The following is a 25,859-nucleotide window of genomic DNA, read 5'->3' as shown; positions in this document are numbered from 1 at the left end:
CTTACTTACAGCAGCAGCACTAAACTCCAGGACACATTTACTAACGGTGTTTGTTGCTGTATGTGCTGCAGCTTTGAATTTTTTAATAATATATATTTTGTTAATATTTTGGCTATGATGTCTTGTTATGAAATGTACAAGAGTAAAAGTGTTTTTAGCATGTGCTTCAAAGCTAAGTTTGACTGGGAAACTCAAAGCTCAATAGTCTGTATCAACAGAAATTCACTGCAGCCTATGTAATATTTCATGCGTCATAATTTATTCTACTCTATCTTGCAAATACATATTTGTGTGGCAATGTCATGCACAACACACACAACTATTAGATCCTTAAGATCAAACCCGTGTCATTCTTTTGGTCCACTGCAGTGCAGTAGTCAAAAAAAAGAATAAGTGAAGTGTCCACAAATGGCCAGGATAGAGCCCAGAGTGTTAATGTTTAAAATGTATAAAAATATTATTGATTACAATTCTTTACTGTTAATATCAACAATAAGCTTTTTATTTTGAAATTACAAGTTAAAAAAAATGCTGTTACATTTACATTTAATGCTGTTACACTGTAATCCTTTATTATAAGTATGGACATAGAATCAAGTGAACAACATTTTGAAATAAATTTAATTGGAATTTTGTACTATGCAAAAAACAAAACAAAAAACAACAACAACGACATATTAAACAAACAAACAAACAGCCAGTGCCTTCATTTGTCCATTACATGTCAAACATAGCACTGACCCTTAGTCCCTGCTCATCAGCACATGCTTTCAAAAAGAGCTCCATGTCCTCTGCAAACTGAAAAACAAAGAGGAACAAGTCCCTTGCTCCAGTGTCTTCTTCCTCTGACATGTCTCTTAAGACCCTCTGCTGGTCCCCTTGATTTAAGGACAGATATTTTGGCATTGTTACGTGTGCCTTATTTTGGACAACCCACTGCACAGCAGGACGCAGATCTTCAACAACTGCTGGCTCCTGTGTCAGGCAAATGGGGATAAAAACATAGTTATTTCTCTGTTGCAGAACAGTTTTTTAACAGTTATTCAAATGTCACTAAACATGTAATTACACTACTGTTTAAAGTGAATACTGACCTGACTGACTTCCTGGAACTTGCGCTTTTTCAGTCTGAAAATGGGCACGTGTTGTCCTTCAAGCACAGCTTTGGCTTCCTCTCTCCAGTGTGCAAATAGCTTGCCAGAGCTTAACAGAAAATGTTGATATTGTTAAGGTGTGTAAACTTTGACACAACATAGAACAGAAGTCAAAATATAAATACCTCCTGAGATCAAAGTTCTCCATCAACAGCAAGCACCACCATTTACGCAAGTAGGGCATGTCTGACTGTAAAATATTAATATGAAACATATTTAACAACTTTCAAAAGATTCAAGACTCCATTGCTGTGAAAGTAAATAGAATACTTACTATAGTATAGTCAAATGAAGCATCCAGTGCCACGTACAGAGCAGACTATTTGGAAGAAAAAATAAAAATGTCATTTTTTTTAGAAGCTTAAATTAGCTTCTGTATGAATCTCAAGAAGAGAAGAGAAAAATTACCATCAGCATGAAGATCCCACAGTCAACTCCATAGTCTTGGCTTGGAAAACCCTGTATTACATTGAAAATAAAGGCTCGTTAATAAAATCCCTTAAAAGAAGACTAGTGTAATTCATATTATTCACCATACACTTAAACTAGCACATACCTTCAAGTCAAAGCTCTTTTTTTCTGACCACTGCCCGGGAATGATCTTCACTGCAAGATTCCTTTTTTTTTTAAAGACAGTTACATTCACAAGTTAACAGATGTCATCATGATGGGTGTGAAATGTTTATTGCTAATAGCACCAACTGTAACTACAGGCCTTAGGAACACGACCTCAACAAAACAGCATAACAAAATGAAAAAGTACAGTCACATGCTCACAGTTGGTCAAAATAAAGCATTTACAGCTTTAAGTTAAGGTTGGCATATTTTATAAACTAATTTTTATGATCATAATGTGAAGATGAGCCTATCCCAGCTGTCATAGGGCGACAGACTGGACAGGTCGCCAGTCTGTCGCAGGGCCAACACACCGGGACAGATAACCATTCGCACTCACATTCATTCACACAGTTACACCTAGTAGGAATTTGGATTATCCAATTAACCTATCCCCACAAGCTGCATGTCTTTGGACGGTGGGAGGAAGCCGGAGTACCCAGAGGGAACCCACGCAAACACGGGGAGAACATGCAAACTCCACACAGAAACTTGCTGATATAGTTTATAGAAAAACCATGTGAGTGTACTGTATGTGTGAACACTCAAGATCAGCAGAACATGATCTGGGATGCACTTAACCTGGAACACTGAACAGGTTCCTGAAAACTCCGGAACAAACCAAAAATGCTTATAAAAATGTGACCTCAAAAGTGAAACATATTGTTGGCCACCAAATCCTGCCTTGGTGTATAATGGGTCAAGAAAGAGGATTTCTCTTTTAGGTGGCTTCAGTACCTAAAAGACAGTTAGCCATGACTTCAAACCTGCAAACAATGTCATTGCAAGCGATCACAATCAAAGACTTTTGAAACTGCGTCATAAAAGCTTGAATACATCTCAGACACATAGCAAAATTCTAATAGTTTGTATGTGTCAAAAAACAAGACTTACACACAACTGGAAATGACTAGGTGTCCAGAGAGGGAGAACTATGATGTGCATCCTCTGAGCATCAGTCTGAAACAGAATTGTATTTTTAAGTATCCTGTATATGAACTCTCACCAAAGTTATAAAAAAAATCATTTTGATTACTTGCTTGTTTCTTTAAAGGACGGTACACTTACAGGAAAGGACTGCAATGGATCACAGCCATAGGGTGCAAGCCAAGTCCGGGTGACATACAGATTTTCTATGTAAATGCTTATCCCCTAGAATGTAAAAAAAAAAAACATTTAAAACAACAACTCTTTAAATTAAAGCTTGACAATCATCATATACAACATACAGTACCTTTGACTGAACAATTTTGGTGATAAGCTCAAAACAGCCATTTCCAATCTAAAACAGAAAAAATCATGAAAAAAAATGAATGTACACTTTATTATTTCATATTCATAGGAAAAAAAATACTTACAGTCAATTCCATTTGTTTGTTTAAACCCAGTGTCCAAAAATCTGCCCGTGTGAGGCATCCAGAAGACGTTTCAACAATCAGCTCATCTTTGGGTCTGCTGATGTCCAGAACATAGTTGAGCTAAAAAAAACAGATGGTGTCATAGACTGTGGATGACAAAATCAGATAAGCACTAAAAGTTGCACTTTGCGACATCTGAAAACTTTAACATACAAGCTGTTGTTGGCCAGGGTGCGGTACAAAACACCATGATGAACGGCTGGCCAAAATGTTCTCAGGCTTTGTCAGAGCTTCGCACGGTGGTCCACACAGGTCAGGAAAAGTTGCATCTGTTGACCTTCTATTGGCTTTCTTGTTGTCAACTCTTTCCTGAGGTTCTATAGGGATTTTAACAGGTTTCAGACAAAACACTACATAGAATGCATATTAAATGCATACAAATGCAAGAAAAATAAGCACTATTTATAGAAGGAAATTCATTTGAAACAGCATGTAACAAATTCGTTTATGAGCCATCAACTACAACAAGATAATGAATGCAAGATTATTATTTCACCTATATATGACAATCACTATTCAAATTAAGAAATTTTACCAGTGTCACCAGACATTGAAGGTGCTGGGTTCAACACCGTTTCTGTGATTTCTCTGGGTTTATTGCACACCTGTGGGGCTAGGTACACAAAGAAAAGAATATACACACACAGATAGGAACAAATCTAACATGTAAACAATGGTAGCGTTCTGGTCATGAGACAATGCATGTACTTACCTACAACAGCTTGACCCAGTGCCGACAATGAGATATTGATCTGTGTGTTTCTCTGCCATGGAGCACGATGAAAAAACATTAAAATAAGAAGGAATGTTGTTGTAACGCAAAAAAAGTGGCAACATGATCATTGTAAGAAAACTAGACGATTCCTAGAATTATGAAATCACTAACGGCAAATTTATTTAAGAAAGACTCTGTCCCAACCTTTGCGATCAACTTGCAAGACTTCCACGGTATCCATGTGTGTTTACGGCTACTGTGGAGGTCACGTGTTTCCGGTTACTGTGGAGGTCACGTGTTTCCGGTTACTGTGGAGGTCACGTGTTTCCGGTTAGTGTGGAGGTCACGTGTATCCGGTTACTGTGGAGCTCCACAGTGGCTGCAGCCAGACCCTTCTCAAATTAGCCGTACCCGTTGTTCCTCTCCCCGAACCTCTCCAGGTTTCGGCTCTTGACGGCAGCCCACTGATTACGGTCACTCACTGCACTCGAACCATCACACTCACCCTCTCTGGCAATCACTCGGAGCAGCTCAGTTTATTTCTTTTTAAATCTCCTGATGCTCCCCTTGTGTTGGGCTATCCCTGGCTGCCACAACGTAATCCGCAGATCGACTGGGCCAAGGGCCGTATTTCAGGGTGGAGCAGTCAGTGTCACGCTTTGTGCTTACGCTCCGCTACTCTGGGTGCGACGGTCTCAGGCCTGTTGCACCTCCTCATTTGTCTGGTGTTCCGCCTGAGTATCATGACCTGGCCCAGGTTTTTAGCAAAGACAAAGCCTCCTCGCTTCCGACCCATCGCCCGTATGACTGTGGCTTTGATTTGATTCCCGGCGCTCCCTTGCCCACCAGTCGGCTTTATAACATCTCCAAGCCCGAGCGGGAGTCGATGGAACATTAATGACTCCTTGCCAGCCAGCATCATTCGACCCTACACTTCACCTTTGGGCGCGGGTTTTTCTTTGTGGCAAAGAAAGACAAGACGCTCCAGCCGTTTATTGATTTCCGGGGTTTGAATAAAATCACGATTAAGAACAAATACCCCTTGCCCTTGCTGGCGTCCACCTTTGAGCTCCTCCAGGGCGCCACAATTTTTTCCAAATTGGACCTCGGCAATGCTTACCACCTGGTGCGAATTCGTGAAGGGGATGTATGGAAGACAGCGTTCAATACTGACCTTGGGCATTTCGAATAACTGGTGATGCCTTTTGGGCTCACCAATGCCCCTGCTGTTTTCCAGGCTATGATTAATGATGTGCTGGGTGATCTCATTAACCACTGTGTCTTTGTCTACCTAGACGACATCCTTGTGTTTTCCCGGAGCCCGGCGGAATATGTGGAGCATGTGAGGCTCGTACTGCAGCGCCTATTGGAGAATCGCCTGTTTGTGAAGGCTGAAAAATGTGAGTTCCATGTTCCGACTGTGTCTTTCCTGGGCTTTATATTGCAACACGGGCGGCTGCGTCCACTCTATAACAACCGTGACACCAACATTGTTTTGGCAACACACTATTACACACCTATTCAATATTGATTTTAGTGACCTCCGGTTGACGTGACCTCCGGTTTTTCAAGGGTGCAAAGCTGAGTCTCCAATTCAGTGATCTGGCCTCCAGAGCCGCAAATAGGCTACATTTACTACAAGTATCATTACTGCTAAAGGAGGCTGAGAGGTAACTAAACATCTGTGTCATGGTCCTGGGTCGTGCGACCCAGTGCTTTGTGTTTAGTCTATTTTGATGTTATTGTTTGTTTAGGTTCATTAAGTTATTCCAGCTCATTTGTAATTATATCACCCTTGTATTAAGCCTCCCTTGCCCTTCATGTGTTTATGTCTGTGTGTCTTGTGTTGTCAAGTTCATGCTGTCGCTTCCCCTGTACTCCGTCTCCCTGGTTCGTGCGTCTACCTGTCATGAGTCATGTCTGCATGGTTATGTTTAGTTCATGTCATGTCTAATCTCCATGTTTCCTGTTTTACTTTGAAAGTCTGTATTCAATGTCAGTGTATTTAGTTTCACCTCTCCTGTCCTGTCGTTAGGTTCATGTGTGTCAGCTGTGCTCCCATGTGTGGCCACTTCCCCTGATCATCCCTCATGTGTATTTAGTCTCTGTGTTTCATGTAGTCTGTGTCGCGTCGTCTGTGTTCTCACCTCCATGTTTTCACGGTCAGTCTTTTCAGTGATCATCATAGTCTCTGAGTTTTCTTAGTTTGTCACAGTATTAGTTTTCCCAGTTTAGCTATAGTCTAGTCACGCTATCCCTACTTTGTTTGTACACCTTGTCTCCAGCCATAATAAAGGCTCGCTTTCTGTTAAGTTCACTGCCGTCTACTCACTTGTGTACGCACCTGGGTCCATTACACACACCACCGCACGGCCTGTCTCTGCAGACCGTGACAATCTGACACAAAGAGAAAAAAATGTGCAGCATGGACAGATAAAGAGGTCATGCTGCTAGCGAGTCGGCTAGCTAATATAAGCTAGCGAAACCAGTGAGTGAGTACTGAGACTATAAATTAGCGAGTGAATACACAGAGATTGTGCTTCGGATGAAGCATGTGAAGATTACCCCCAGTGAAATTACAAGTTATCTAAAAGTTTTTAATTAAATTCCTATGCAGATAAGCTACACAAAAACACTGTGTTGTAACAGGGACAGGAAGTGATACTCTACCACAGAGAGAATGAACACCAAGTGACAGCGCTGATGATTTTGTGCAGAGGATCCATGCATCCTCTAATCTAATTAGTGTGCTTAACAACTCCACTTCTACTTTTCACAGTTTTTTTCTTCGCACTGAGTTCATCTTGTACACTATCTGTCCATTGGAAAGCACTGCATCTTGATACAAGTGTGCCTTACAACAAAAGAAAGTGTAAACATAGGAGGGCTTCTCTAGTAGCACTGCTAAGAAATTTCCTAATATATCTGCCCCCATGCACTACACATTTTCACATTTTGTTGTGCATGGGTAATCATTTCCTCTTGTTATCTGTGTGGAGGGCACATTATTTGGTCTACTCTCAGTCAACCTTATGTGACTACAAATTTATCAGTTTGCAAAGTCTTGATGAAAAAAACAAATCTTTAAACTTAACTTCCCTCTTGTTGTCTCACCTTCACCCACTCCTTTGCACTCTACATCCCTCTTGTATCTCAGCTCCCCCTTCTTTCCATCTGTTTCCATTTCCTCTATCTTTTGTCCTTCTGTGTGATCTGTTGCTCCTCGGGGTGACGTTTTGGGGCAGATTGATGGTGTTCAAGCCTGACTCTGGTCAGTGAGGTCTTGCTTCATCACACATATTTTCTAATTTCTCCCTCTCTTTCTCTCTCCTTACTATAATTCCCACTCTGAACCTATTTTATCAATTTTCCTCCACCCCCTTCCCTTCCCCACAGCCCTGCAATCCAGCAGCTTGTCCTACCTTCTCTCTTCTCTATGTGGGGACCATCTCTTTTTCTTTTTGTCCCTACATTCTTTCTGCTCCTTCCATCTTTCCGGGCACTCCCCCACACCCTTCATCTGCCCTGACAGATTAATAGTTTTCCTGTCCTACAGAAAAACCTACAAAGACTTGTCTCTCCCTTGACAACACTAAACTATGACTCTTTCACTTCTTTCTTAGTCTTCTTTTCCATCTTTTTTCCTCTCCCCCTCACACCCAGTGACCTGTGCTTCCTCTGGGCACACTATACTAGACATTAATAATCCTTACTACCATTTTGTTCTGTTAAGATGCTTACTGGCCCTACTTTCTACTTTTCTTTACTTTTTTATTTCCAATAAACACTTTTTAAGTGAAGGTATGTAAAATTATCCAAGTAAGGTAAAATGACTATGTGATTTGATAGAACAGTAGTCTATGCACTGTCTTTTTTTTATTTTTTAAATTTTTCCTATAGTAACAGTTTTACTTCCACAGATTGCTTTTCTGAGATACTGACTTTCTTCACAGATAAGTACATTTGAGAGTGTCAGTATCTTTCAGTATATACTGGTGGTTTTGGTTTTTCAAAATAATTGTTGCAAAATAATTCACAAATGATTTTGTGCAATTGTAAAATGAGTTAGACATATCTTTGGAACTTCATTTGCTTCAGTAATGTCATGTTAAAGTAGAAACAAACCATTATTTCTTTAAGATTTTAACCTTGATTTATGCCCCTTTTCGCATTTCATAGGTATAACTAAACATAGAAAGGAGAATAACAGCAAATCAATACAAACATGTTCTTAGTACAAGTTTCATTCCATGATGAAACTTTTCTGTCCTGGTTTAAGTGACCACAATGCCCCCAGCCACACCGGATCACTGAATGACTTGACCAGTATGAAATTCTGCTAATATTAAGCTACATTTTCCATTAAAATAGTTTAAAAAAAAAAACATATAAAAAGCTAAATTCTCGACACCTGAGATAATACATAAAAGCCTACAGCATGACTAGCTTTTGCAAGATGATGATTTCACAGCCAGCATATTTTTACATTAGGTTTCTGTGTAAAATTAAATAACTGCTACAATGCCTCTTATGAGCTGTGAATCATTTAACTGACATAAAACTTCCATAGTACACTGACAATCATGCAAATCTTTGAGTACATAAAAAAAAAAAAGTTTTACTGATTTTTTCCACATAGGGCTTTTTTAACAGCTCCCGAGTCTCCTAGAAAAACATACAAACTTGGCCACATTGCGCTGGAATGACTAGGGGTTGTAAAAGAAGGAGAACATCGGTTTTACATCTCAATCATGTCTGATTTATGATGGCTTCTCTCTGCAAGGGATTCTGCACCTGTGGGTAATATCCTTTAAGTGTGTCTGTCTGTGTCTGAGTGTGTGTATGTGAACACATATGAAGCCGTGTGATAACTAGTCACAGTAGGGAAAGAGTATGTGTAAAAGGAGACTAAAACAAGACTTTCCTATGTACACAGATGTGCAAAGATGCACATTTACATGCACATTTGAAGAAAAAAAAACAGTCACTGAGCAAGCAACCACAAGACATTTCCTGCCTATGAATCAGGCTGATGATGGAAAGTGTAGCTTTTCGATTGCTGAACAAGTGGCCCAGATGATGCACTTTGATTGTGCAGCATTCACTCACTGCACAGTCAATCTCAAAGCAGCGGGAAAGAAGAAATCAGCTCTCTTTTTTGAAAATAGCAATGGATCCTGACGGCCTGGAGGGTCCTTAGAGTAGAAGGACATGAATAGATCGGACAAAGAATCGATGAATAGATAGAGAATATGGAGACAAATTTAACAGATTCAAGGTTTGGGGAATGAAAAAAGGGATGAGCAAACATGCAAATGTGGGCTTACATGACTGAGAAGAATTGGTAGGAAAAAAAGTCCTAGTGATTAAAAAAAAAGATGTAATGGCTGATAAGTCTGTTGATTGATGGATGAGTGAATGGGTGTAGTGAATGTTGGGGTTTAGGGAAGGATGAATGGAGCCAGGGATGGTAGGAGACAAATAATAATGATAAAGGCAGACTGACAGTTAAATGAATTGCTCTATTTTTCTCTGGCTGTGGACAGTAAAAGCCAAATGTTTTTTAATAATAATTTGAAAGTAGAAGCATACCAAGGGAATGTTCTTTTGCTGGATGGTCTTATTGTTAGCTCTGGCCCCAGATGAGCTTCTCATAAAATGGTGGGGACAAATAAGAAGGAAAATAAATTTTTACATCCTGCAAAAATGGTAATTTTTGCCTTGCAGTCTTTTACACATGATCCATTCCAACAGAAGAAGCATGTTTGCTGACCTGGAACTCATTATGTTATATGTTATGTATTATATGGTACTGGTGAATCACAGATGTTCATCACTTTGGCTCATGTCAAGATCAGTTAAGTTACTATGCTGTCGTTGTAACCTAAACCAGAAATTGTGAGTATAATGATGAATAAACAGTTAAACAACTGTTTTTCCTTTTTACAACAGTCCATCAATAAGCAGGAACTGAGGAAACCTGTTGTTCAACCTTTGGGAGAGGAATGTTGTCCCATTTTGGCCTGATGTAGGATTCTAGCTGCTCCACAGTCCTGACTCTTCTTCATTGTGTTTTTCATTTGACAATGTACTAAATGCTTTTAATTATTGAAAAGTATGGACAAAAGGCAGGCCAATTCACTGTTAGGGTGCCTGGGTCGTCGACCCAGTGTTTTGTGTTTTTGGTTCTTTGATTTTGTTTATTTCATTATATTCTAGCTTTGCCTTATGGGTTATAGGTTTATTCTTAGTTTAGGTTTTTGGTGTGGGTTTTGTTAGAGTTTTAGTGTTGTGGTTTTCTGTCTGTGATCCATAGTTGCTGTCTCCCCTGTCTCCTGTATCCCCATTCAAGTCTGTGTCTCTGTGTTATGTTTCCTGTTTTACTTTGGAAGTCCGTGTCTCATGTTAATGTGTCTGGTTTTGCTTCCTTTGTCTCGTTAGGCCTGAGTTGCCCCAGCTGTGTTTCCCTCCTGTTACTCATTCCCTGATGCTCCCTCTGTGTATTTAAGCCCTGTGTTTCTCTGTGTCTGTGTTGCGATCTACCCTTATCTTGCTGTGTGGTCTGTCTGTCTGTCTGTCTGTCTGTCTGTCTGTCTGTCTGTCTGTCTGTCTGTCTGTCTGTCTGTCTGTCTGTTTATTTTGGATTCGCACTTTTGTAACTTGTTTGAGTTCAGCATTAAAGCTGTATTTAAGTTCACCTTTTGTCTCCGAGTGTCTGCACTTTGGGTCCTTCATACCACCACTCCTGCCTGCACACAGCCTGCACATGACATTCAGCACATTGAGTCTTCAACTGATAGGGATGTGCGGATCGATATTGAAATATCAATTCTTCCGATACCAGTAATTTATGTTGTAGAATCGACTCTCATATTAAAATATCGATATTTTAGTACTTTGGGGTAAATTTGTAGTTGTACATCATTCGGATTGTCTAAATTGGAAGGAACTACTTCCTCTTACGCCTTTCATAGTCATATGCGAAACACGGCTGTATAAATGTGTCGCAGCCCCTGGCGTGCGCACTCACAACAATGGCTGAGCGTAAACGGAGTAATGTGTGGACGTATTTTACCTTCACAAACAGCCAAGACATGGTTTGTGATACATGTGGCAAGACAGTGTTGTGGCAACACCACTAGCCTCGTCAAACACCTCAGAGTAAATCATATCACAGAATATGACGAGCTTATGTTGAGGCGAACTGAAGAGGAGGAGAGGGACAGGTGCTGCTAGGGCGAGACAGACGTTTGTCAGAGTCCTTTAGTGCTGCAGGCAGCAACATGCTCAAATAACGCACAACTTCAGGTTTTTTATTTCTATATGATAATTCTGCATCGTTAAGCAGTAAGAACAAGTAGTCTGATGTCCTGTAATCATTATGAAGCTATATTATTATTACAATTACATAATGCAATTATATATTGTATTATGAAATACAATGAAACATTAATTTTTTGTACAGAGTATCGGATCAGTATCGTTGATACCACCCTGAATTTTACTTGGTATCAGATCAGAAAGCAAATCAGTGGTATTGCACATCACTATCAACTAAAGCTAATCTGTTTTAGTAGATGCAGTATGAAGTTTTAGCTTTGTTTTGCTGAAATATGCAGGAACTTCCCTGACAACCTGTTTGCCTTTCAGCATTGATTGTGCCTTTACAGATTTCTAGTTGCCTCCAAAGGTAGTGATGCATCCTCATTTTATCAGCAGGGATGGGAAATGAAAAGAATTCAGTGATTCTGACTGCATTATCAATACAATTTATCGATTTGATTTCTTATCATTTCTCTTATCAGTTCTCATTGGCTCTGCTTTGAGAGTCACCACCATGGGTGAGCTGCATATTATAGATATTTGTGCAAATTAATTGCATGATGTGTGCACATGCTTTCTTTGTTCCATTGTGAATAAAATATGAGTTTGACATTTGCCAATCATTATATTCTGGTTGTATTTTTTTTTTTTTTTTACGAAGCAACCAAACTATTGCGCAGTTGTTTTTTTAAATATTTTACTTTGAATTGAATTTAAAGGATTTTTTTTTATTTAATAAACATTTACTAAACTATCATACAAATGTTGCTACTGTGGCTAAATTCTATGACTGACAAACTGAAATTTGGCTGCAAGATGATGAGCTGGCAGATTAGTCGCTGTGCCACTTGATGCAAATGAGAGCACAGTTGGTTTGCTACAAATCTTTAATAAATCTCCATAGTTATCTTCTGCTTCTGACATCTCTGGCTATGTCAAAAAAAAGAATGTGAACATTTGTCTGTTTGGCAACCACAATTTTGATTTTAGACAGCTGTAGCTTTCTCACAGTATGTAATTATTCGTTGTTCAGTTAACAACAAATCATTGAGAGGAAATAGGGAGTTTCTATCAACCTAGTTTGGAGCCACTTGGCTGTATGCAGAAACTCAGCCTGTCACATTACATTATTTTCCACATGAAAGAATTTATCGCCCTCCAGAACGTAAAAATCAGATAACTTTGGTTTATATACTGAATCACAGAAACAACCTAAAACGAAGGTGATTTATTTTGTCTATAAAAATCATGAAACGTGAATGCTCTTGGTGAAACTGAAATCTGCATGTGGGCTGTGAGAGGAGAAAATGACAGAAGGTTGATGATCTGGTGCCACTTAATGGAAATGAAGACTGAACTGGTTTGTTTGTAAGAGATTGTCTACATCAGAGTGTGCCCATAACAATTCTTGCTGTCACTGTGTGCTAAACATTTGTCAGTTTGGCAGACTTTCTCTTGGGATGCCTCTTCCAACATGACATTGCTTTGGAGAATTATTTTTGACAGTTTTTTTTTTTATTGTGCATCTGGGAGTTTATGAGAGATGAGATATGGCAAAAGCACTTTAGGAGAAGAGTGCAAAAGTAATTAGAGATGCCATTGGTAAAATGTAATGCCTTGATGCAAGCCCAAGTGTCTTGGGGAAATTCAGTGAATTTCCTCCAGTTTCTGCTGCTCAACAACTGAGTAAATAAGTTGACTGTTGAACATTGCATGATATATATCTTGTTTATTCATTAATTAATTTTTCTCTCGCAGCGATCAAACATGGTTATGCAACATAAATCTGACAATGAATTTTTGACAGTTTATGATGTAAAAGAACCAAAAAGCTTCACTACTGAGACTGAAAAATTGATACTAAAAATTAAAATAAAAAAACAGATGTCACACAGTTTTGTGAATAGATTGGTCACTTTATTACATTTACCTGTTCAAGTGTTCATTATCCATTGACAGCTAAACAGAGGATCAGAATGGGGAGGAAATGTGATTTAAATGACTGAATGTGGCATGGTTGGTGGTCCCAGATGGGCCTGTATTTCAGAAACTCCTCAGATTTTCCCAGACAGTCACCTCTAGTGTTTGCAGACAATGGTCCAAAAAAGAGAAAATATCCAGTGAGCAGCAGTTCTGTGGTTGAAAATGCCTTTTTGATGCTAGAGGTCAGAGGAGAATGGCCAGATTTCTTGGTTGGAAGAGAGTAACTCAACCATTCCCTGTAACCAGAAAGTTGCAAGACTGTATGCAGAAGAGCATCTATGGAAGCACAACATATTGAACCTCAAAGCATATGGGCTGCAGCAGCAGAAGAGCAAACCAACAGCAAAAGACTGGAAAAATGTTGTTTGGTTTGGTGACTTTCACTTTATGCTGTGACATGAATGATAGCTTCACAAACAAACATGATAGAAGCACTGATCCATCCTTCCGTGTATCAACGATTCAGTCTGCTGGTGGTGTAATGGTGTTGGGGCTATTTCATTGATACACTTTGTGCTACAATATCAACTGTCATTTAAATGCAGCAACCTAGAGTATTGTTGCTGACCACGTGAATCCCTTTATGACTACAGTGTTCCCATCTTCTAATGGCTGCTTTCAGCACAATTATGGTGCAAAACTGAAATTGCCTGAAAACAGTTTCAAGAAACATGACAATGAGCTTTCAGTACTCAAATGACCTCAACAGTTATCAAATCTAAATTCAAATATTTAAAGTCTAAAAACATGTGGCACACTGGACTATTACAAAATTTTAAATCTATGTCCTGCATATCTCTGTTTGATTGGATAATCTAACCTGGACAGTAATGATGTTTTATAGTACTTGCTGAACTACCTTTGGGAATTATTATGAATTGTTTTCATTTTCTTTAATCTTGTATACATTTAACAAGTATTTACTATGCAACTAATTAAGCTCTCAGTAGTATGCGCACTGGGCTGTGGTGTGGTTGCTTGAAAAGGAAATAGTTGTTTGCAAATGGTATCTAGTGTCCCACCTGCTTACCACACAGATGGTAGGTAATGGTCACAGAAGAACTGTGTCATGAATTAAATTGTTTGTGTTACAATTTGAAAATCTGTGCATCTTGATCAACTTCACATTGCCTCGTTGCCTAATGCTGTCTTGACTGTGGTCATTCTTTTCTGTCTTGTTTATTCAAAAATGTTACAAATGAACTACAACCAATTCCAAAGTATAAATCCCAATACTATGCACACCAGTTTTCAAGCCCCCAAAATCATTTTCTCTCAGGTTATGCTATATATTAATTTTAAAATCACTTTAGATAGGCCATGGTTTTGCTCTAATATGCCTTACTTGCTTGGAGTGTATGGACTATTTCAGCCTCTCAGGTCCTCCAGCAACAGTCTGCTTATACAGACAAGTACAAAGTACAGGACAAAAGCCTTGGAAGCAGCCTTTGGCTATCATGCCACAAGAAACTGGGAGCATATGCCATATGTTAAAGAGACTTTTAGAAGCACATTTTTGTGTTATTTTATTTTGTTTTAGTTGATTTTAGCTATTTGCTATTACTATTGCTGTTGCTGTTGCCACAAGCCTGAATGTTAAGAGAGTTACACATCAGAAATATTTGGACAGAGACAACCTTTTTCCAATACCACAATGAATTTTAAATGAAACAATTCAGATGCAGTTGAAATGCAGACTTTCAACTTTCATGACAGTCTGATGTCTTAAACTCATACACTTCACCAGATGCTTTCTGTCTAAAGTTTAGTCTTCAACAAGTGAAATGCACGCTCAATTGGATTAAGATCAGGGGACTGATTTGGCCATTCAAGAATATTCCACTTCTTTGCTTTAATAAACTCCTTGATGGCTTTGAGTCATTGTCCATTTGCATTATGAAACACCTCCCAATTAATTTGACTGCATTTAGCTGGACTTTAGCAGACATTATTTCTCTGAACTCCTCAGAATTCATTCGACTGCTTCTGTCCTGTGTCACATTATCAATAAACACTAGTGTCCCAGTGCCACTGGCAGCCATGCACGTCCAAGCCATGACACTGCTTCCACTGTGTTTGACTGATGATATGGTAAGCTTTGGATTATGAGCTATTACGTGCCTTCTCTTTTTCTTGCAACCATTCTGGTAGAGGTTGATCTTGGTTTGGTTTTTGGTTTTTTAGAAAAGTTGTATTCTTGAGAGTTATGAATGGCATACACCTTGCAGTGAACCCTCTTTATTAATTTTCATGAAGTCTTCTCTTTATGGTAGACTTGCATATCAATATGCCTACCTCCTGCAGAGTGTTGTTCACTCCTTTGGCTGTTGTGAAGGGGTTTCTCTTCACCATGGGAATGATTCTGAAATCATCCACCACTGTTGTCTTCCGTAGACTTTCAAGGTCTTTTGTGTTGCTGAGTTAAACAGTGCTTTCTTTTTTTCTCAAGATGTACCAAACTGTAGATTTTGCCACTCTTACTATTGTAGCAATTTCTTGGATTCATTTTTTCTGTGTTCACAGCTTATGGATGCTTGCTTCACCTGCATGGAGAGCTTGCTTGACAGCTTTTTGTCTGTTCACAGTAAAAGCTTCCAAATGCAATCATCTGAGGACCTATACATTGTGTCCATATACATTATACAATTATAATTGGAATATGTTTCAGTAAACAGCAGAAGAAGAAGAAGAAGAAGAAGGGAAAAAAACAAAAAAAAAACTTGTGTCTGTGTCTAAATATATATGGGCCTAATTGTATTTCTCCTAAGTATAAGTTTGAGGCTTTGCATTTGTCATTGAACCTATTATATTTGAAATTACATTAAGAATACTATTATTAATTTAATATTTCCAAATATAATTAAAAGCTAGGCAGATTTATGATTCACACAAAGTGCAAGAACAGACTTATGGTAGATATGCTTAAAATATAGTATTAAGTACACTGAGTTCTTGCAGTTCAGTTAATCAAGATTTCACCTGTTAATATTGACAATACATCACAAGTCAGAAGTCTTATATTTTATACTATGGTGCATGATGGTGAACTTACATGCATGTAAGTTCTATTTTTACTGACTTCTTCCCTGTGACTATACTCTTTATGCTGTTATTCAGCAATTGTGTAGCACACACTGAAGCTTAAGGAGCTTCTGCATGTGATCAATCTGCATCCAGAGAGCCCCTCAACTACCAATAAATCAAACATACCTGGACTAAATAATTAAACATTAATTCTATTGGGAAACTATGGTTTTATACTCAAACTTCTGTTATTTCTTGATTTGAAATCAAATTGCGTCCCTGAATGTAAATGCAAACTAACATTGACTGAAGGAGTCAGTGGCAAGGCTGTAACAAGACATGGGTATGTTGAAATCCTGAGCGAAGAAGTAGACTGAAACTAAAACGTGCTTTAAAAAGGCTTCTACTATTTCTCATGCTCTGACTCCCACGCTTTTACACAAAAGCAATAATTCAGTGGTCCAGAAAATATATTAAGAACCAAAATAAAATAAACTCTTATAAATTCCTTAAGCCTTTTTTGGTACCCAGAGAGGATGTGGGAGGCCACATGAGAGGAGTAAAGAGAGACAGGAGGAAGCAGAAAGAGTAAGGGAGTGACAGAGGTAGTGTGAATGAGAGTGTGTTTGTGTGTGTGAGAGTGTGTGAAGGTGAGAGGAGGAGGAAAAACATTTCCTGTTCTTTACTGTCCAATGACGGGAGGTAATAAACACACTTACAGGCTCAGTCTGTAGACTGTGCATGTGTGCGGGAAGTTGGCATCTGGCATCCAGCACAGGACATAAAAAATCCAAAAAAGGGAGGCATAGTCTCTCTTTTGAGAACATGCACACAAACAGTCATGAGCATGTGCACTCACCCACACAGTGCTTGAGATCAGATTTGGGACATAGAGAACAAGTGTTTTGGTACAGTATTGCTTTCTGAACTTTTGCACCAGACTCCAAAAGGAAATTACTATGTTTTGCATGTTTTATCCCATTTACTATACTTTATATATAACTGCATATGATTTATCAAAGTGTCTTGTACTTTTAGGGCTTGATAAAAGGGGTTAGCTCCTCATAATGTCTTTGTCAGAAATTGGTTGTATAATGTCTGTAACACTCTCCAAATGCTGTTCTTTAACATACGCTTTCTGGTTAGTAGTTCTATGGAGCTTGAGTCAAATTTGGTCAGTGGACCTGATCTGATATGTCAAAATGATTTCCTGATCTTTCTGGGGTTTTGTTTTGTTTTTGTTGTTGTTGTTTTTGTTTTCCCCAAATCTGAGGCTGTTTTGCATTGAACCATTCTGAAGTCCATAATTATGACTTATTTACCGGTTTTTTTTCTTCTTTTTTAGATAGTGCTATATTTCGAAGACTCTTCTATATGCATACAACATACATTGCTTCTCCCAGTGCTCTCAATAAAAATAACTGAAAAAAGTAGAAAATACTAATTATAAACATCATACATTCTAAATATACTTAGTTTTTGTTGTTAACTTATCTAGAATTTCATTGTATTTGAACACAAAAGTACATCTCATTAAAGCTGAAATCGTCCTGTTAAATGTTATATGTTGTCCCGTTATATATATATATATATATATATATATATATATATATATATATATATATATATATATATATATATATATATATATATATATATATATATACTGTAAAAACTGTGATTGGGGTTAATTAGAATCTAATAGGAGAGTAATAGTAATTATTACTCAGTAAAAACGTGTATGAGTAGTTTTAATCAAATCTAAGCAAAATTCAACAATTTTGAGATGTTCAGTTATTTAAATTTACACAGTTTTGTTTGGGGTAAATTCAGCAATGGTTTGTTGAGTAGATTTTAAAAAAATGTTTGAGTACTAAAAAAATTTAAGAAATCTAATAGATTTAACTGATGAAAGCATTTTCATTTTAATCATTGTACACTTCCGCCCATAATCCTTTGTGCCACGTGCAGGACACACGCGCTTCATGAGTGTACGTCTCCATTTTGTCAGAGGTAAGACTTCTTAATTTGTTCAAATATAAGACACGGTTTAAACAATAACGTATATCGGTTTTGAGTAAAGGTTTTAAACAGTATGATACGTCGAAATTTTATTAATAATCATCACTGTAATGATAGTATCGTATTTTTACACAAATGGCAGTTAGTGGACTGCTAGCACAAGGTCACTTTCCAAGCCTTCACGACTGTGTTACTGAACAGCTTTAACTAACCACATGTTTTACCGTATTAAAAAATATCAACGGTATATTCCGATGAGTTTTAACGTCTTTCATCCACGTTTAAAAGTTCATGAAAAGGTTTTGCGGTCAGTCGTGAGTGATTTTGTCAGCCACAGTCAGTTTTTCGAACTCCAGTTTCCAATAATGGCGGCCGCTACTAAGTTTTAAAATTACTCTTAGTAATCTTTCTGGGTCACAAAATAAACTTTTAACATATTTTCAGGCGCGAAAGTAGCTGTGTAAACATCAAATATCTGCTCGGTTTATCAAGATATCGCATGTTTGCAAAAGTGCTTCGACGTTTTCGGAGCATCTGCTACCCACCAGCTCGATAGCAAGCCGGGAGCTCGAGTGTCACTGAAGCCGCTGAGAACGGCACAACTCCCCGCACATCATTTTCAGATCACCGCGGGGTTTTGCTACTCAGTTTAAACGTAATGTATAAGTCACTTAGACAACCTAAAAATGTTATTGTTGGGTTTTTTTCAGTGTTTTATTTGTTCGTGAGTAAATCGGTTTGGCTGAGATTAATGATAATGTTGCTTTCCTTTCAGGTAATGGAAGATCCCTCAACTTAAATTCACCTGATCAGCATGTAGACTGTGCATTATAAAGTAAGTTGTGATAACATGTTATATTAAATTAAACTAATGGTTTTGAAATTGAAGCGGCATATACTGTGTTGTGTTGTTTGTTACGTTGTGATGTGTCATATCGTGTCGTGTTGTGTTATATGTAGTGCCGACGTAGGACAGTTTTTCCAATTTCATTGTACTACTGTACTATGTATGACTGTGCAATGACAATAAAGAGTTATCTTATCTTATCTTATCTTATGAAATTACCAAGTTGACCCCACTTAATCTAACTTATTTGTTTTTGTAAAAACAATAAGTAGAAAATAATTGCTTATTATTTGTAGGATTTTTTTCTTCTTCTCTATAATCTCAACATCAAATGTGTATAGATACCCATGCTCTTACATTTGTCATGAAAAACTATTTAGATTCTTAGATATATATTTTTCCATCACTTTAGGACCTGGCAAATGGGATGGCAGTGTAAGATATGCAAATCTTTTTCTACTACAAAGGGGAATCTTCTACGTCATTACAGATTGCAACACGCAACATTTGGTCGTGGACAGCACCAGCCATGTCTGTATGGCAGTTGTCCTTGCACATTTAAAACACAAGGAGCCCTTCGCACACATTTGTCCAGATACCATACCGCTGAAGAGAGTCCAAGGCCTGGAGTGATCACTGCATTTAAGTGTTTGGCTTGCACTGCTTTTTGCTCTACTCAGAAGGACTATTTTCAGCATATAGGAAATCACTTGAAGAGACACGAAACTGTATTTTGCGTTTTTAATGGATGTGACTTTCGCACAAATATATACAATACATTTCTAAAGCACAAAGGCAGGAGACATACATGTTGTTCCTTAACTGATTTTAAGAAAGAAGTCTTGGAAAGTCATCCTAGTCAGAACACTGACCATTCTGATGTCCCTGAACTCAACAGTGATGAATGCTCTAGTGATGTTGATCCAGAAAGTGCATCTTGTACTGTTCTTCAAGGACTTGGCTTACTTCTACTCAAGTTAGAAAGCACTTACAATGTTTCAGTGAGGTGCATTAATGCTTTGGTTGAAGATCTCTTCTATATTTCTTCTTCAGCATCTGTGGAGGCGGTTAAAAATATAATTGATTCAGCACTGAAATCTAACAAATGCACAGTTGACCACACTATCATAAAGGACTTGGCTGAACAGTTGTGCAGCTCTCATCCCATTAGCAGAGCTCTTGGAGCAGGCGGGCCACTTGGTTCAGCTTTTAAGAGAAATAAGTACTTTAAGGAGCATTTCCAGTTTGTGGATCCTATTGAATATATTCTTGATGCTGAACAAAAAAAGAGCTTTCAATATGTACCAGTTCTAAAGACTTTGCAAGAAGTACTGAAGAACAAAGATATTGCAGTGGAAGCCTTTTCGAGGTGCTCAAGTAGCACTGGGCATTTTGAGTCCATTTTTGATGGTACGTGTTTTAAGGACAATGACTTTTATGCTGTAGAAGAAACAAGACTCTCTATAATAATTTATGTTGATGAATTTGAGGTGTGTAACCCATTAGGAACCTCTCGAAAAAAACATAAAATAACTGCAGTTTATTGGGTTTTGGCCAATTTGCCATTGAGATTACAGTCTGCCTTAACATCAATACAACTAGCTTTACTTTGCAAATCTGTTGATGTGAAACAGTTTGAATACAAAGTAGTATTGGATCCACTTTTGAAAGATCTTGTCACTCTTGAACAGGAGGGGGTTTTTATTTCATGTTTAGGGAGAAATATTAAAGGCGCCCTACACTGTGTTGTAGCTGATAACCTTGGTGCTCATGCAATTAGTGGACTTGTTGAAAGTTTTAACGGGCCATATGTTTGTAGATTTTGCCTTGGACATTCTTCAGAGTACCAGACATATAATAATAATAATAATGGATACTTTATTGATCCCCATGGGGAAATTACTTGTTTTTCTCTGCATTTGACCCATTCACTCAGTGAAGCAGTGGGCAGCCCACTAAGCAGGCGCCCGGGGAGCAGTGTGTAGGGACGGTACCTTGCTCAGGGGTACCTCAGGGTAGCCGTTAAGTGGATTCGAACCGCCGACCTTCCGATCATGGGGCGACCACTTTACCTACTGAGCTATCCCTGCCCCATATGAAGTACGGTCTGGGGTCTTCCCACTTCGAAAAAAGGATGACTATGATTTACACGTACAAGCTGTCAAAGAAAATCCAAATTTAGTGCCTCATTTTGGCTTAAAGCGGTCATGTCCATTAACTGATCAACTTAATAATTTTCACTTTGTGTCTGGATACCCACCAGATGTCCTTCATGACCTTTTTGAGGGAATAGTGCCAAGAGAGTTAGCATTGTGTTTTCAAGTTTTTTTGAAGAAGCACTACTTCAGTTTGACTGAACTGAATAATATAATCACATGTTTTCCATATAAGGGCTCAGACAAATTGAACAGTCCACAAGCAATCCCTTCAAATTTTGCTGGTCGCAAAACTGTGGGAGGAAATGCTCATGAAAACTGGGCCCTAATACGTTTGTTGCCTCTCCTTGTTGGTTTACGTGTACCTGAAGATGATCCTGTTTGGCAACTTCTTCTGACTTTGAAGGACATTGTTGAGTTAGTGGTTGCCCCTGTTGTTCACACAACACAAAGTATTGCCTACCTTGAATTTAAAATATCTGAACATCGTGTCAGATATTTGGAAGTTTTTCCTGATCAAAGGCTCACACCAAAACACCATTTTTTGGAGCACTACCCTGCTGTAATAGAAAAATATGGGCCATTGGTTGGAGTATGGACAATCCGCTTTGAGGCGAAACACAGATTTTTCAAGCGAGTTGTGAGACACACTAACAATTTCAAAAATGTGTTGCTGACCCTTTCTACAAGGCATCAAATGATGATGGCATACCACATGCAATCAAAAGAGGTGAAACCTGCCCTGCTTGTCACAAAAATATCCAGAATGCCTGTAGATGTGCTGCATCCAGACATACAGGCAGATTTAAGAGCAAGATCACCATCTCTGACTTGTGTGCAGCTTGCCACCACTGTCACAGTGGAACAAGATACACTGCTGGGATGATCCTGTCTAATGGTTCAACATGTGGACTACCAGACTTTGCTGAGATAATACAGATAGTCGTTTTGGACAATTGTGTATATTTCATTGTGAAGTTACTTGCTGCATGGTATGTAGAGCATCTGAGATCTTTTCAACTGGAGGACACTGGCAAGATCAGTCTTTTGGAGCAGCAGAAACTTGGTGACATGTGGCCCTTGGCTTCTTACAATGTGGGAAGAAAACGCTTGGTAACCCTGAAACGTTACATCTGCTGTGAATAATAGGTAAAAAAAACAAAACGACAACAACAAAAACTTGATAACATGTACATCTCCCAAGTATTTGTTATTTGCAACATTTGGTGTGTTGAAGTGTGCTTTTTGTTTTATAGTTTTATATCTCAACTATTGTATAAATGAAAAGTAATAACTAATTTTATTTAATTGAAGGGAAATTTAACTCTGCCCATTTACATTTTATTCTAGGTTGAACAAGATGGAGGCAAAGCTTCGTGTAATTATTGATGACCAAATCGAGAAGTTGGTTCTTCCATCAGGGATCCCACCAACATTGGAGGAGCTGCAGAGTGTTGTGAAGGATACTTTTGGGATTTCAAATGACTTCAGTCTTCAGTATTTTGACCCAGAATTCCAGGACTACTTCACTCTTCACAGAGCTGACCAGATAAAAGACAAAGACACTGTGAAGGTTGTTGGCATCACCCCGGTCATGATAAGCTTGACTCCGGTTGATGACAGTTTTGGCAGCCCCTCTGGCCAACTGTCTGACTATGACTCCTCATATGCTGAGTCAGTTGTATCCAATGCAGACTCTGCTGCAACTACTTCTTCTCAGGACACCATTATTCTCAAAAGGCAGAAGACCACAGAACGTTGTGAGCCCTGGCCGAAACAGTTCCCCATTCCACAGTTTGCATATGAAACTGAGATGTACCTGGAAAGAGCCACTGAGGAGTATAAAAAGAATGGAAATCTTCTGCCCACCTCCAAAGTAAAGACTGATATTCTTGAGAAGTTGGCTGAAACTATATTTACATTTACGGCCTATCCTTCAAGTGCACAGGTTAGTTATGTTGCTGAGGCACTTGTGACAAAATACCCTTGTCTCAAGGAACCTGGCTCTTTCTCAGGTTATTATGGTTGGCAACAAAGCATCAAATACAAGATGGCCAATTATCGTACAAAACTTAGAGGGTTTGGTGTTCCTGAGTTGACATGCAATGCCATGAAACACAAGAGTCCAGGTGACCAGAAGTCTGCAAATAAAGTGAAAAAGCCTCGGAAAGCAGAGGTAAATTACCTTCCGCCATATCCAGCAGGTGAAGATGAGGACAGTCAAGAAGAAGAGAGAATTCAGTTGCTTACTGAAGTCAAGAAAAGAGACAACAACAAAGTGATAAAAGAAAAAATGGCTAAAACATTTGCACATAGACGACATGAAATTGTCAACCTGTCCCCCAGCATTGAAGACATCAAAGCCAGATGGCCAGCATTGTTTGAGGCATCTCATGTGAGTTCCAAATTCATTTTGGGTGGGCTTTTGGTTTTTTTTAATGTAATCTTTCAAACTTCAAATAATTTGAGGCTGCATCATGGTTTTTTTTTGTCGTTCAGCTGCAGGATGAGTTCTACAGGATCACCCTGGCACACCTTGAACCCAAATTCATGTCCATGCTGGATGAGTACACTCCCAAACTGTTGGCCCTTTTCCATTCCAAGGGGGGAGCCATGGGATTGAAGTTGCAGGCTATCATAGCCAAGGTATTTTCCACTGACATTTCAGCTTGGAATTTTATTTAAAGAATTTTTTTGTCAAATTTCATTTGCATGGTGCACAGCTCCACTAATTTGTTTGCATGTTTTTGTCAGTGCAAGAGGACGCCAGGACGTCACTGATATAATTAACAACACAATTATGGGTTTCATGTTTTAATTGTATTTTAAATACATGTCTATTCTTAGTAAAAAAACAAACAAAAAACAAACAAAAAAACACAAGTACAGGTATTGCTGGGTTTTTGTTTTGTCCCAAGAAGGAAAAACCCTTTCTGACGAACATAAACTAAATTAGATAAAAAACTAAATGACTAAATTAATGTAATTTACTAAAACGACACATTTAAAGATTGAAGCTTACAAGCATGTTGACAATACCTTTGTGTTGACTGTCAGCACCCAGGCATGTGCATTAACATCAGCTAATTATCGCACATAATGCTCCATGTGATGATAATTTGATATTTAACAGGTTTTTTTTATACTGCCAATTCTCACAGTTTTGTCTTAATAAATGGTCACTTATCTGATGGTAATTTTTGGAATTCTTGCTCATTTTCAGTCACCAAGCAATCCTAGCAATAACATAACCAGAAATCTGGTTATTCAGTGCTTGATGGTGTACCTTGGGGAGTCCATTGATCAACTGATCAAAGAGTACAGTGTAAGTGTTGAAGTAGAAACATTATTCTGTTTTTGTTATTCATATGTGTTTGTCAAGTTTCAAATAATTTGAGGCATTATCATGTTTTATTTGTCATTCAGCTACAGGATGTGTCCAGGAAATATTTCATGTGTGCAACTACAGTCAGAAAACCCATGTGTTTGTTGTTTCAGGATGCTGATGAGGATGGTGGGTCACAAGATCTTTCTGAACAGAGGATGAAAATCTACAAAATCAAGGCTGTTGGATCTGAGGAGGATGACATTGGCATTGTGCTGGAGGGTGTGAGAGTTATGCCTGCTCTGGGCAATTTTCCAAGAGCATGCGCAATGCTGGTTGGATTGACATATGCAGTCGATCTTGCCTATCCCAAAGAGCTAAAATACACCTTGGAAGTATTCCAGAAACTTTTCCTTGAACTGGATTGTGCTAAGCTCTCACCAAAAGTGAACAGCCTCAAGAACAAGTTATTGGCTTAAACGAGGACTCTGAAAGAATGAAAGGGAAGTAAGCTCACTGAAAACCTTTGGTTTGTCTTTGTTAGATGCAGCTATCTTTTCAGTTTTTAAGTTAATTTCATCTTATTCATATCTTACCCAAATGACCTGCAATGTGTCAGGCTGTATTTGTGCTCTTCATTTTAATGTTTGTTTTTTATTACCTACAAGTTTCTTAGGAATATTCTGTTTGAAAGGCAGCAAATTGGAGGAATCACTAGTGAAGCTTTTCTTTGTTTATAGTGTATGTTACTATAAAACATTGGTTTAAAACAACTTTAAAATTTAACAGAAGTGCAGTCCTGTAGCTGTAGAAATGTTACTTCCTCTTACATGTGTCTTAGATTTTCTCAGGTTAAACATCCAAATTGGGATAAAAGGTTGATTTACATTATTGATATTCCATGTACATGAGTGAAAAACCTTTGTTCTACAGTTATATTGAGTGATTCAATTTAACAAAAGATTGACTAACTAAAGTTTTTGTTTGTCAATCATAAATAAGTAACAGAGATAAAGGAAACGGTAAAGGATATTCAAATTTCAGGTTCATGTTGATATTACAGTCTAAAGATTAATTTCTTTTTTACAAAACTGGTTTACATTCATGCAGTTTATGTTGCTGTTGCTCTGTACACAAAGCTGTGTGATAAACTGTTTATGACACTAAAACAAATTTACAGCAGAGGAATGTATTTAGGAGATCAGGAGATTGTTGATGAGAATTCAGTGTATACGAGCAGAAAAATGTTATATTATAAATTACTGTGTTTTATTTTC

The 25,859-nt window shown here is 38.2% G+C and overlaps 2 protein-coding genes across 2 annotated transcripts; both read right to left on the bottom strand.

Moving 5' to 3' along the window:
- Window positions 1-689: 689 nt before the first annotated feature.
- Window positions 690-2,683, bottom strand: LOC146665828 (uncharacterized). The gene is made up of 7 exons (XM_085411224.1): window positions 2,664-2,683; window positions 1,711-1,771; window positions 1,563-1,613; window positions 1,429-1,473; window positions 1,280-1,344; window positions 1,095-1,203; window positions 690-975 (listed from the first exon to the last, which is right to left on the bottom strand). The coding sequence occupies exons 3-7, from the start codon at window positions 1,569-1,571 to the stop codon at window positions 718-720; spliced, it is 486 nt and encodes a 161-aa protein (XP_085267350.1). The 5' UTR covers window positions 1,572-1,613; window positions 1,711-1,771; window positions 2,664-2,683; the 3' UTR covers window positions 690-717.
- Window positions 2,491-4,824, bottom strand: LOC146665827 (uncharacterized). The gene is given in 9 exon segments (XM_085410959.1): window positions 2,491-2,507; window positions 2,664-2,691; window positions 2,694-2,729; window positions 2,838-2,921; window positions 3,004-3,051; window positions 3,128-3,247; window positions 3,341-3,555; window positions 3,723-3,800; window positions 4,572-4,824. Coding segments are annotated over 9 exon segments (879 nt in total).
- Between the last annotated feature and the right edge of the window lie 21,035 nt (window positions 4,825-25,859).

The sequence above is a fragment of the Rhamphochromis longiceps genome, linkage group LG7 (genome assembly GCF_057381845.1).
Source record: "Rhamphochromis longiceps isolate RC_006_pf linkage group LG7, R_longiceps_female_GT1.1, whole genome shotgun sequence".
Taxonomy (NCBI): domain Eukaryota; kingdom Metazoa; phylum Chordata; class Actinopteri; order Cichliformes; family Cichlidae; genus Rhamphochromis; species Rhamphochromis longiceps.
Note: the sequence above shows the minus strand (reverse complement) of the source record. Positions and strands in the feature narration are given on the sequence as shown.

Excerpts from the sequence above, each read along its gene's own strand:
- LOC146665828 (XM_085411224.1), bottom strand. Across the intron at positions 1,345-1,428 it reads CTTCATTTGACTATACTATA|TCAGACATGCCCTACTTGCG; the intron begins GTAAGTATTCTA and ends AATATTTTACAG. Across the intron at positions 1,204-1,279 it reads GAGAACTTTGATCTCAGGAG|CTCTGGCAAGCTATTTGCAC; the intron begins GTATTTATATTT and ends TTTTCTGTTAAG.